The sequence below is a fragment of the Lactuca sativa genome, chromosome 2, assembly GCF_002870075.4.
Source record: "Lactuca sativa cultivar Salinas chromosome 2, Lsat_Salinas_v11, whole genome shotgun sequence".
Taxonomy (NCBI): Eukaryota; Viridiplantae; Streptophyta; class Magnoliopsida; order Asterales; family Asteraceae; genus Lactuca; species Lactuca sativa.
The window spans coordinates 210,579,959-210,592,741 of record NC_056624.2 but is presented as its reverse complement, the minus strand read 5'-3'; the positions used below and the strand labels follow the sequence as shown (position 1 = coordinate 210,592,741).

General features: G+C 32.0%; 1 protein-coding gene across 1 annotated transcript; it reads left to right on the top strand.

Annotated features, from left to right (window-relative positions):
* Positions 1–10,113: 10,113 nt before the first annotated feature.
* Positions 10,114–11,624, top strand: LOC111888281 (uncharacterized). Its single transcript, XM_023884426.3, has one exon. It carries the CDS (start codon positions 10,387–10,389, stop codon positions 11,044–11,046), a length of 660 nt encoding a protein of 219 aa, XP_023740194.1. The 5' UTR covers positions 10,114–10,386; the 3' UTR covers positions 11,047–11,624.
* Positions 11,625–12,783: the final 1,159 nt, after the last annotated feature.

The window sequence follows — 12,783 nt, the reverse complement described above, 5'->3', positions numbered from 1 at the left end:
GAGAACCTTGCCTCCCCCTTGAAGTCAATCGTCATCATTGCCTCCAATCCACCACTGTCGCCTCTAAACCGCCACCATCTTCCTCGCAATCCACTAACTTCGTCAATAGGATTCAGGAGTGGGCTAGGTTTTCCAAGCCACTACTGTCCAATCCACCACCGCAAGCCACCGACTCCCTCATCACAAATGAATGTTGCCATTACCACTGAACTTCGCCACCACCATGTTTAAACTCATTTTCGATAGTTATTCCTTCTGGTGAACCTTCTATTTTCATCAATAACTGTCTCTAGCCCACTCTCCTACACCCTCACTCACAGATCTGCTCAATTTATACATAATTTTCACTCGATTTATGCAAGAGAGTTTTCATATTTAAGGGTCAGGTTTTCCGATTTGATGTGGTTTGATTTTAATGTTTGAGATTTTAGATTTTTGGTTCGATATTGAGATTTTTGGTTTTTCAAGTTTTAAATTTATCACAGGCTAAAATCATGGTGTGTGCGATGCAGTCATCCCGAGCTCTTCCTCTTGCTAACGAAATTACCTGAAACCAAAACTGAAAACTGTAAGCATGAAGCTTAGTGAGTCTCCCCAAGCTACCACATACCATACACATAATCACATAAATTGGGCCCTGTCCCTTCCTCGGGCCCCGCCCGACATCGGACAATGTCCGGCACCAGGCCCCGCCTGGCATCAAGCCCTGCTCGGTATACATATATGTTTCTACCAAGCCTCGCCTGTCTCTGGGCCTCACCCGCTATACACATACAAACAATAACATATAATCATACTAGTACATACTGAATCATACACAGTACTACATGTTCTAGTCCTAATGCCTCGCCTATCATGGGCCCCACCCTACTTTGCTAACGATGAGATATAGAACCCCGTCCATACTTAGCTAGTGGTGAGATACGGGCCCCCGCCCACACTCATTTCCCTAACCAGGAACACACAAGTATCACACAGATGACAAGTATAACTAAGCATGCATACATTCCTCAGGTACCACCCGACATCGAACCGTAGTCCGGAAACATAAACATTCCTCGGGCCCCGCCCGGCATCGGACCTTGGTCTAGAACATACTGACTGTTGGGTTAGGTGTCTAAGCTCATAACGATAATTGGTACGTACTTGAACTGATAGCAGCACAATTCTTTTGGGTTGCCCTAAAACCTAACAACTGGACAAGGAAATTATGAGATGAGAGATGTTGATTTATTATAAGATTAATAAATAAATATAAATTATTTTTTAATATGTTAAAAGGTTAATATATTAATTAGAAATCATAATGTTTAATTAATAGTTACTCGGAAATTAATTATAATTGATTTTGGGGTTAATTGTATTAATTATAAAGTGCAGGGACTAGTTTGTAATTATCAAATTGTTGAGTGGAAGGTTTCAGAACCTCCTTAGAAAGGGTGGACGAAATCTATAGGGGAAACCCTAATGATTTCGTCCAAGGGGCTTAGATAAGGCCTTTGGATAAGATTAGGCCCTAAGCAAAGGAACATTATGGTTTTCCTTAAACCCTAGATACCTCAGCTATATAAGGAGCCTCCTTGCTCCCAGAATTGACACTCCTTATTTTGAAGAAACCCTAGGCCAAAATTTCATACCCTAACCTCTCTCCTCACAAGTTTCCTTCTTGCTAGCTCTTGGGTGTGATTCCATTAGAGGCATTATAATTGTGGTGCTAGGCTTCCAAGAAGATCAAGATCAAAAGGATTACCAATTGTTTTCTATAACAATTGAAAGGTATGTAACTCTAAACCCTAATTTGTTGTTTTCGAAAATAGCCTCTCTCCTTAGGGTTCTTGTTTTGCAATTCAAAGTTATATGTTTAATAGTTAAAACGTAGATCCAAAGTAGGTTGCATGTGAACTTAAGAATTGTTTTTCTAGTTTATTTGTTATACCTAAAACTCATCAATGGTATTAGAGTTGGTTTTGTTTTAAATTGAATAGGTATAATAGTTGAATTACAAATTAGGGTTTATAGCTATTAAACCCTAAAAGGCTATGTTTATCGTTTTTAGGGTTTTTGGTTCAAAGGGGTTTTTGAAAAACCCTAGCCTCCATGAACCTTAATCGAAACTAGGGTTAGGGTTTTGAAAAATAACCTAGCCTCCTCCCTTGAATTTTGAAATTTGCTTTTAATATTAGGATTTTATTTTATTTTGGATAATTATTGCTTAATTGGATAATCGAGAAAAATAAATAAATTATCCTATACCCTAATTTTCGAAATCTAGAGGGATATGGATTAGGATTAAATTAATTGTTTAATTTGATTAGATAATCCTTATAAGATTTAATAAATTAATTAAAAGCTAATTAATAGATAATTATTAAATCTAGTTTCTTGGTTTATTTTAAATTTAAATATTAATGGTTTAATTTTCGAAAATTTTATATAAACCCTAAAGTTTTAAAAAGTTATATATATATATATATATATATATATATATATATATATATATATATATTATAATTAAAAGTTAAATATTATATATGTATAAGAGTTGGTCAATCAAATCGCTAGTATATATGTCTCATTCACGAAGCTATTCTATAAGGGGGTATAAAGAAACGGCCTATAAAATGGAAGTTGAATGGGTGTCCACTCTCACCCACCACTTCCTTGATTAGTGGAGGGTTGTTAGCAAAACGGATTTGATAGGATAAGTAAATCTCATTAAAAGTATAATGTTTTAATGAAGTACTAGAACATTATTTTACAAAATCCCAACTCTAGCTACTTTAGGAAAAATTTGAAAAGTATGTTAACCCATGAAATTGCACATTATGCTTTATTGGTCGTTAGTAGAGCGTGTGTGGTTAACCAGCACACTAATAGGCACTAATAAAGAGTAGTAATGGGTATCTCATAATTATCATTTTGATGGAGCATGTGTTGTTTACCAGCACATCAATAGATAATGATAAAGACAATGAGGTTACCAAGCACATTTGCATGGTTATTCACATCTTGTTTGTGATCCTTGGTATCCCAGTCACAAATAGAAGAGCATAATCTGAGATTAAAACATGTCATTGAATAGTTTCAATGTATCTCAAAAGAATTAGGAATTTCACTTCATTTCATCCTATGGTGGAATTGGTGAATCGTCATTCACCTACCTTTATGAAATTTACACTTGGATCTCGGCATCCGATTTCTAAGTTGTGAATCATCATAGTTGGATCCTAACCTTAATATTGTATCTTTGGGTTATTATATTGAGGTATCTTGAAATCTAACTAAAACTATCTTTCGTTTCAGATGTCTACTCCTGGAAACACTTCTGCTTCATCATCCTCCAACCACAAATTCTTTTTGCTCAACATTTTCTCCAAAGTCGTTATGGATGGCTCAAACTATAACGATTGGATGCACAACATCAAAATGGCACTTCGTTTTGAGGACAAAGAGTATGTCCTTGAAAAGGAGCTCAAAGAAATTGATGAATCCAAAGCCGCTCCCAAAGAATATGATGCCTACAAGAAGCACTATGATGATGCCACCAAAGTGGCATGCATCATGGTTGCAACCATGTCCCCAGAACTGCAGAGGTACTATGAGGACTACTGGCCTTTTGAGATGAACAAGGACCTTATGGAAAAGTACCATAAGCGAGCTCGTCAAGAAAGTTCAAGGTAGTCAAATCACTCATGGCTTGCAAGATGAAGGATGGTGACTCGGTTGTTAGTCATTTGCAAAGAATGCAACGCTACATAGAGAGTTTGGTCAAGCTCAACATACACTTTCATGAGAAGTTGGCCATTGACATGGTCTTGAACTCATTACCCGATTGTAATGGTCAGTTCATCCTAACTTACCATTTGAACAACACCGAGCAGACATTGGCCCAATTGAATAACTTGTTGCAGATAGCAGAGGCAGGAATGAAGGGTAAAGTATAGCCTCCACTCCTGCTAGTGCCCCTGTCTTGGCTATTGGACAGGGAAAATGGAAAAAAAAAAAAAAGGAAAGGTCCTCCTAAGCAAAACCGGAAGGGAAAGGTCCAAGCTGGGTCATCTAGTGGTGGCCCAAAGGCCAAGCCCAATGCTATCATTCCCCATGTTTCCGACCCAAAAGAATCCGATTGCTTTTACTGCAATGACAAAGGGCACTAGAAACGAAATTTCCCAAAATATTTGCAAGATATCAAAAATGGCAAAGTAAAGCCATCTTCAGCAGGTATTTACACTATTTCTTCTAATAACTCATTATCTTCTCGTTCGTGGGTCCTTGACACAAGATGTGGTTTTCACATCTGTTCTGATTGGCAGGGGCTAAAAGAAAGTGAGGATGTGGAATGAGGGAGGATAAAATTGATCATGGGGAACAGAAAGTCTTCACCAGTGACCAAGATTGGAGTCTATCAACTTTTGCTTAATAATGATGTTAGATTAGATTTATTGAATTGTTGCTATTCATATAAGATGACGAGAAACATTATTTCATTTAATGCATTATTCAGACAAGGTTTTAAGTATTCTTTTAATGATTTGAATGGATATATTTCTGTTTATAAGAATGGTGTTTTTGTGTTTGAAGCTTTACCTTGTGATGGTGTGTATGAAACAGTGACTTGTGTTGATAACTTAGGTAATAGTGTGTTTAATATTGACTTGTCTAATAGTATAGACAAGGAGTGCTTATGGCATTGTCGTCTTGGACACATTAACAAGAAACGCATAGTCCAACTCCAAAAGGATAGAGTGTTGGAATCATTTGACCTAAAATCAGATGATATGTTTGAATCTTGTCTTTTAGGAAAGATGACAAAATCACCTTTCACGGGATCTTGTGAAAGAGGTGAATGTTTGTTAGACCTCATACATACTGACGTGTGTGGACCCTTCAGATCAACCACAAGGGATGCTAATCGATTCTATGTGACTTTCACTGATGATTATAGCAGATATGCTATATCTACTTGATCAAACATAAGTCATAAACCTTTGAAAAGTTCAAAGAGTTTAAAAATGAAGTCGAGAATCAATTGGGCAGGAAGATAAAGATACTTAGATCCGATAGAGGCGGAGAGTATCTTAGTATCGAGTTCAACGACTATCTAAAAGAGTGTGGGATATTCTCAAAATTAACTCCTCCTAGGACACCACAGTTAAATGGTGTGGCTGAGAGGCGTAATCGGACCTTGTTAGACATGGTTTGTTCTATGATGAGTCGTGCTTTGCTTCTTATTCACTTCTAGGGGTATGCCTTAGAGGCTATCTGACAGAAAATGTGATATCAGAGGGATACAACAACAACATTGGAAGAGGTTGACTCAGAAAAGAGATCTAGAGAAGAAGAATCCATGCGATGAGGAAACTAAAGGCTCGGGGGCAGGGGTTATTCAAAGAGGAGGCAGAAGCAGATGATGTTGTAGAAGAAGTCGAAGAATGAGTTCTTGGTTAGTGTCAATGGCTATATTATTGAGTAAATTACACGAATAGTCCCTATGGTTTAGGGTAATTTGCATGTTTGGTCCCTAACTTATTTTTTTAACTCGAAAGGTCCATACTGCTTGTTTTTGTTACGCGTTTGGTCCCCGTCTTACCTAAAAAGACTATTTTTTTCTTAATTTTTTATTTATTTAAATAAACACACCCACAACCCCACCCCACTCACCTTACTTACATACCTCATCATTTTTTCCTATTTAAATAATAGTATTTTTAGGTAAGATAGAGATCAAACGTGTAACAAAAACAAATAGTAGGAACCAAGTGTGTAACAAAAACAAATAGTAGGGACCTTCCGAGTTAAAAAAATAAGTTATGGACCAAGCGTACAAATTATCCCAAACCATAGGGATCATTCGTGTAATTTACTCTATATTATTATTTAGGAGGAGAACTAGGAAAAGGAAAAATGTTGAGCATAATGAAGACACATCCAACGATTATTAGAGAAGGTCGTTGGAGGTGGAGGGTGGCGGCTACAGGTTGTGGTCAGTAGCAAAGTTTTAACCTAAAGTTTTTATATCATGAAAAATAATGGATTGTTTATTATAACGAGGATATAACATCATATAAATAGAAATATAAAATAAGTTTTTTACGTAACATAAACCATAATGAGTATTAGCTTAACCTTAATCATTAACAATCATATGTAAATCACTAAATATCGTGTGAATATGTAATTTATTGTTGATCAATCATTTTAAGAGTTTAATGACAAATTAACTAATTAAATCAATTAAATTTTTTATTTAGTCCTTTAAAATCTAAACTTTGATTAGTTGACTTAAATCTAGTTAATTTTCTTGAAAATTATTTGTCTATAATGAATTATGAATCATGATGAACATATGACCAACTTATTAAGTTGTGTCCTTAAACACCGAAAATTTGATTGGTATAATCGTGTAAGTATTTCTTGAACTCGATGAAATATTAAAATTTTGGTATATGATAAGTATTTTTTGAACTGTATGAAATATTGAAATTTTGGTATGATATATCTTTTTTCTTTAAAAATTAAACCCAGCTTCGGAATTGATTTATGCTTATTTTATATGCTCTAAAAATATGCAAAAACAGTATATTTTCAAACTCCCAAGAAATTCAATACTTTTAAGATTCACGTTATAATTAGATTATGAAGGAGAAAGCGTTTGAGAGTCTGATTTACAGCCAAATCTTCTGAAACTTCGATTGCATTGCCGGGTAAACCACTCAAGTCACATTCAACCCTTCTAGAACACCTTCTTTCTTACAGTTAGTCTTACACAATTATAGGAGGATTTTTCTATTCTTTTATTCTTTTTATAATTTAGTAATATTTCTTCACAATAGATATTTTTAGTATCAAGTGATTAGTATATTTAATACGTATTATTTTAACAATAAACAACCTCTTTTATATATTTTTTATAACTTTTCTTTTGGCGTACTTGTTTTTATAAAATAATTTTCCTACCAATTAATTTATTTATTTGTTTTTATATATAGTCCTAAATTTTACCATGTTATATATTTGTGTTTATCCATGTTATTTTGAAGATTTTTTTATTTTTATAGATATGGTTTTTTCTTCGCTTTCATGTATGTTGGACTGTATTCAAACAAATTAAGGTCTTTTTGTTGTAATTAGGTAATGATAATTCATGACACAACACGATAAAAATACACAACATAAAACACAATTGAGACAAAATTGAAGTTTGAATTTGTGTTTGTGTTAGGTGTGAAAAACATGGCATCAAGTCATATCATGTCGTGTTTCAAGATTCGACACAAAATCCGCACAATTTTAACATATGTTTGTCGGATTTTCCGTGTTTTTGTGTTTTGTATGATTAACTTTAAATTAGATAAAGACAAAACTGTAGAAATTGTTCATGTGGTTTGTCGATTTCTTTAGGTAAGGTCCAAAAAATAGTTACTAGCAAAAAAAGTTCTTATTTGGTGGTTTAGCTATGGATTTAATCCCTATTTCTAATGGTCATTAAGAGGCTTTCGTTAAGTTGGGTAAAATGACAGTTTTATCCTTTCTATAATAACATTTTATTTTCTTTCCAAAAGGACCATTTGTACACATTTGTCATTGTTGTAAATTTAATATATTATTTTTATTATTTTAAAATAAAAATGATCACTCAACACCCATCCCAACCATCCCCTTACCCTTTTCTTTCTTTGATCATCTCTTTGATCACATGTGATAGTCAATCAAAAGGGTTATGGTGAACACAAACAACAAATTTGATGGTATATTGCATACAAAAAAGGAAATTAACCAAATACAAACAAAATCAACAATCGGTTATCCTCCTGAGTCATTTTCCCAATAAGTTAAATGAAATTAAAGTTGCAAAAGCATCAAAGATTGTAACCTTCTTAGGTCATAACGTACATGAAGTGTTTCGGAGGGGTAGCTTGATCAAAACATGGTCTGTGTTATGCCTACTGTGGTTATCTGTCAACAGCTCTCTGCAAAATGATATGATTATGTATGGGAGGTATCTTTATCATGATAAATGTTTAGCCCACGGTATATTATAGTGTTTTGTTTGCAAAAGTTGCATTATCATGTACATATTGATGTTGAATCTTATCCCGTGAATTCAATCTTAAAGCCAAGTAAACTAAAAAATCACAACACTTATGATTCCACTCGTTTGTAGACTTGTCTAGAATCCATGATAAAATAAATCATTTGATTGGAAATGTAAATATAGTCATGAAATGCACATGCTCAATCAAGATTCCTCTAATAAATATTCAAGTTCATTACAAAGTTGTACATGTATGAATAATGTTCTTTCGTGGGTTATGTTTTGAAGAAAAGCAAGAATGAATCTCATAAAGTCATTAATATGAGCATGAAATGGTGTGGGATTTTCTGTAAATGAGTAAAGGGAAAATGACTAGTAGGGTAACCAATTGTTGATTATGTTCATATTTGGTTTTTTACCTTTTTGTACGCAATATATTATTGAACTTGTTGTTTGTGTTCACCATAACTCTTTTGTGATAGTCGGTCAAAAGGGTTATGGTGATTGGTGAACACAAACAAGAAGTTTGATGGTATATTGTATACAAAAAAAATGATTAAATGTGAACAAACTTAACAGTTAGTTACCCTCCTGAGTCATTTTCCAAAAATTTAAAACCTTAAAGCATTTGTAACAAAAAGGATTCTTCATTTAATATTTTGGTGTTTTTTTGGTGTTCAGTTATTGTCAAATCATCAGCCTAAAAATTTTATAAATATCCATTATAAAAAAGTTAACTCTATACGTACCCTAATTATTTGGTTTACCCTATGTAAGTGTCTGAACCTTTGTATATTCCTTAATGTTTGATTTTTTATATGAATAAGGAGGTATATATAATAATACCCTATAAAAATCGTCAAATCATCAACCTAAAAAGTTGTATAAACAATCATTATAAAAAAAACGCTTTTTGATATGTTTTTTGTGTTCTCACAATATGAATCAAAGATAAAATATATAAATATAATAGTATTATTTTGTTAAGAAAAACTTTATCATAGAGTTTGTAATGAACAAGCTCATTGAAAGACTCTCCATATAACTTGTTAAAATGTTGGAAACTTTCGTATTTAAAAAACTCTAAAAATGATCTATAGATGCTCTTATATTATCTTTAATACTCAACGTTTCCAATTTGAAAAATACTAATTTTAATCATCAATTAAATTTTCTCCAATTTTTAATCATTTTTACTAGTTTCTTTTAAGTTAACTTATATATATATATATATATATATATATATATATATATATATATATATATATATATATATATATATATATATATATATATATATATATATATATATATATATATAGGTTTAGGTTCTATGAAAAACAAAAAATCCTAAAAAAAAACCCTAAAAATCATAAAAAATATATAAAAAAAAATACTTAGAGAACACAAAACTTTTTGTTGAATTTTTTTATGAAAAAATCACTACTTTTACTATAGATTCACTGAAAAAATTTTGAAAAAAAAAAAAAACATTTTTTATAAAAAAAAAAAAAAAGAAAATTGATTTTTTATTTTTTTCAGCAATTTTGTTAAAAAAAGTAGCGATTTTTTCATAAAAAAAATTTTAAAAAAAAAGTTTGTGACCTTTAAGTATTTTTTTATGCATTCTTATGATTTTTAAGGTTTTTTTTGTTTTCCAAATAACCCTTCCTTATATATATATATATATATATATATATATATATATATATATATATATATATATATATATATATATATATATATATATATATATATATATATATATATATATTACACCTAAATATTTAAATAAAATTATGCCGTGCATTTATTTGAAATATATAAAATATAAATTACTACTTTATTTTTATAAAAAATGTTAAAATATATAGTCATTATCAGCATAATATTTAACAAATGAAACATTATTATATATTTAATAAAAGAAATTAGTAATGATAAAACAAATATTTAAAGCTTAAATATAATTAAGAAAGTAATGATATATTATTGAATAAGAAGAAATAAAATTGTCATATTAGTAAGCATTGAAAAGTATTAATTGATCGTTCATGTAACTTAATCAAATTTACTAGTAATACATTGCAACAAATAAAGTTTTAAATTTTTTAAATAACCTGATATATATAAAATTGTCCTATTATTACTTATGTATACCACCAAGTCATGAGACGCTGGCAAATGACTTCCCATTCCTATGTTTCTAGATGTCGTTGCACCGACGTTAATTCTTCCCAAATCACGTCTCCTATATACTACACACCTTCCATGATCCAACCCTTATTCATCTTCATCACTTCTTTCTAACTATTTTTACTGAATCTTCTTTCTGGAGCTTAATTAAGATCATGAATCCTGAAACAATAGAGATCAAAGTCGATAACAAATTCAATGACATTAATGACGAAAACGACGACGCCTTCTCCCTTCGTGACCTTCAAATGTACGACAACGCCAACGCCAACGCCAGTTCCACCCACAGCAGCCCTAGAACTTCATCTGGCCAAGAACTATTCGAGTTCTTCCACACTCTGTCAAATCCGCCTGAAACTGTAGACATTGTGTTCTGCGGTAAAGTTATTCCTGGTTTGGTTGGTGAAGGCAACGATGATCACTTTACACTTGTTAGATCGCCATCGTCGAGGTTGCCTGACCCACCTGCAGTCAAGCACGCGATCCCGATGCGATCCGCGTCGTTCTCGACGTCGGTGAAGAAAATGAACATCACTTCGCTGACGTCGATGTCTTCCAAGTCCAGGCGGAGGATGTTTATGTTTGGGCCTGTGAAGTTTTTGCCGGAGATGGAGATGAGCGCGATAAGGGAGAGACAGGGACGTCGTGCTCCGTCGCAAATGTTCCCGGTGTCGGAAGGTGGTGGTCAGGAGACGACGGTTAAAGTTATTGCCGGGCGGCATAAGAATCAGAGGAGGGATGCAGTAAAGAGATTGACGTGCAGAGCCCGCCTGAATACGGTGTTTGAAAGGTCGCTTGCTTGTCTTCGGCTTTGAATCGACATTTCTTTTGGAATTCACTTTGACTTTTTTCCACTCATTAACTAATTTATTTGTTTGATAGTTTATACTTTATAGCTTTATATTATTTTAAGATATAGTGTTAAAACAATTATATAGATTTCATGAGATGGGTAATAAAGAAATTTTGTGTATGTATAATAAGTAAAATATAATTTATAATAAATTAAGTTTAATTATATATAAGAATGTATTTTTTATTTGTACAAACATAAATGTATAAGAAATCGAAGTTTTATACATTGTTACAACTTTATATTCATGAAAACAAATATGTAAAGAAAAAAAAAACTAGATTACAATTTTATGAAAAAAAATCTAAAAAAACATGCAAACAAAAACAAATACGTAAAAAATTCTTAAAAAAATAGTTTTATAAAAAATAATTCAATAAAAATTATTTTGTAAAAATCTAAGTAGTAAAAAAAATTGTAAAAGTTAATTTTATAAGCAAAAACCTAATAAGTTTTAAAATATATAAAAACACGATTGTAAAAGATATTGTGGAAAAACTATAAAACATTTGGACAAAAATTTTAATAAAATTTAAAATTCAATTAAGTTTGTAAAAAAAAAAAAAAAAAAAGTTAAAGAGAGTATACTTGGTTTAGAAGCTTGGATATAGCCCTATCAATCATGTCGTGTTCGGGTTAGCGAATCAAAATATACTAACCCGAATACGACCCATTTAACTATACAGGTCACGTGTTGACAGGTTTAAAACATAAACTCATAAATGACTCGTTAACATAGTTATTTATACGGGTTCACAGGTTAGGAGGCTTATGGGTCAGATTTAAGCTTGTGGGTTCGTGTTATCGTGTGTCAAATTCCATAAATAAAATTGATAATTAAACATGAATAAATTTTTGATGCAAACATATCTGAATTTTAAAAACTTAAGTTTTAAACATCCAAATGAAAATTAAAAACATTCATGGAATCATGTTCAAACTAAAACATTAATACAAACATAGATAAATTAAATCGCAGGCGTTGACGTCGTTCGATAATGATTTAGTCGTTCACGCCGCCTTTCTTGTGAGATACTGAGATTATTTACGACAAACGTCAAACGTGTTGCAATGCAAATCAGCAGATGGTTACCCACGAGTCAAATGGTCAATGGTATTTCGTATTCTATCCTAGTATAAGTATAAAATGTATGTTGTATAATACTTAATACATTTAAAATATATAAATTTTTTTATTAAAATTCTAAAAGGGTTGGCAGGTCAACCTATATATTTTTTGAGAAACTCATATATGACATGTTTAGTAAACGGATTGATAACCCAAACTCGTTTATTTTCGTGTCGTGTCGTGGATCGTATCGTGGGTCGTGTCGAGAATTGTCAGGCCTACTTGGATATGATGTTTGGTAGGCGGGCTTTAGCTTGGATCTAAAATAGATAAGGTTTATGACCCATGCATAAAACATTATTTATAACTAAAAAAAAGGTGTTTATATTCGAACAATAGGCATCACTACAACTAGCCAACATGTTTTGTTTAAAACTTGGCATAATAAATATAAAGCAAAAAATATGTGTCCGGCATAAAACATTTGGGAGCTTCTAACTTTTAACATTTAACAAAATAGTCCATTTTGAATAAAATGTCCCATTTGACACCATAGGCATAGAGTTTAGTTTAAACAAAACGCTCCAAATCCAAAAACTACCTCATTTAGTATTTAACAAAACGTTACCA

What these genes read in the sequence shown, in the direction of transcription:
- LOC111888281 (XM_023884426.3), top strand. Translation starts at nt 10,387, where the DNA reads ATGAATCCTGAAACAATAGAGATCAAAGTCGATAACAAATTCAATGAC.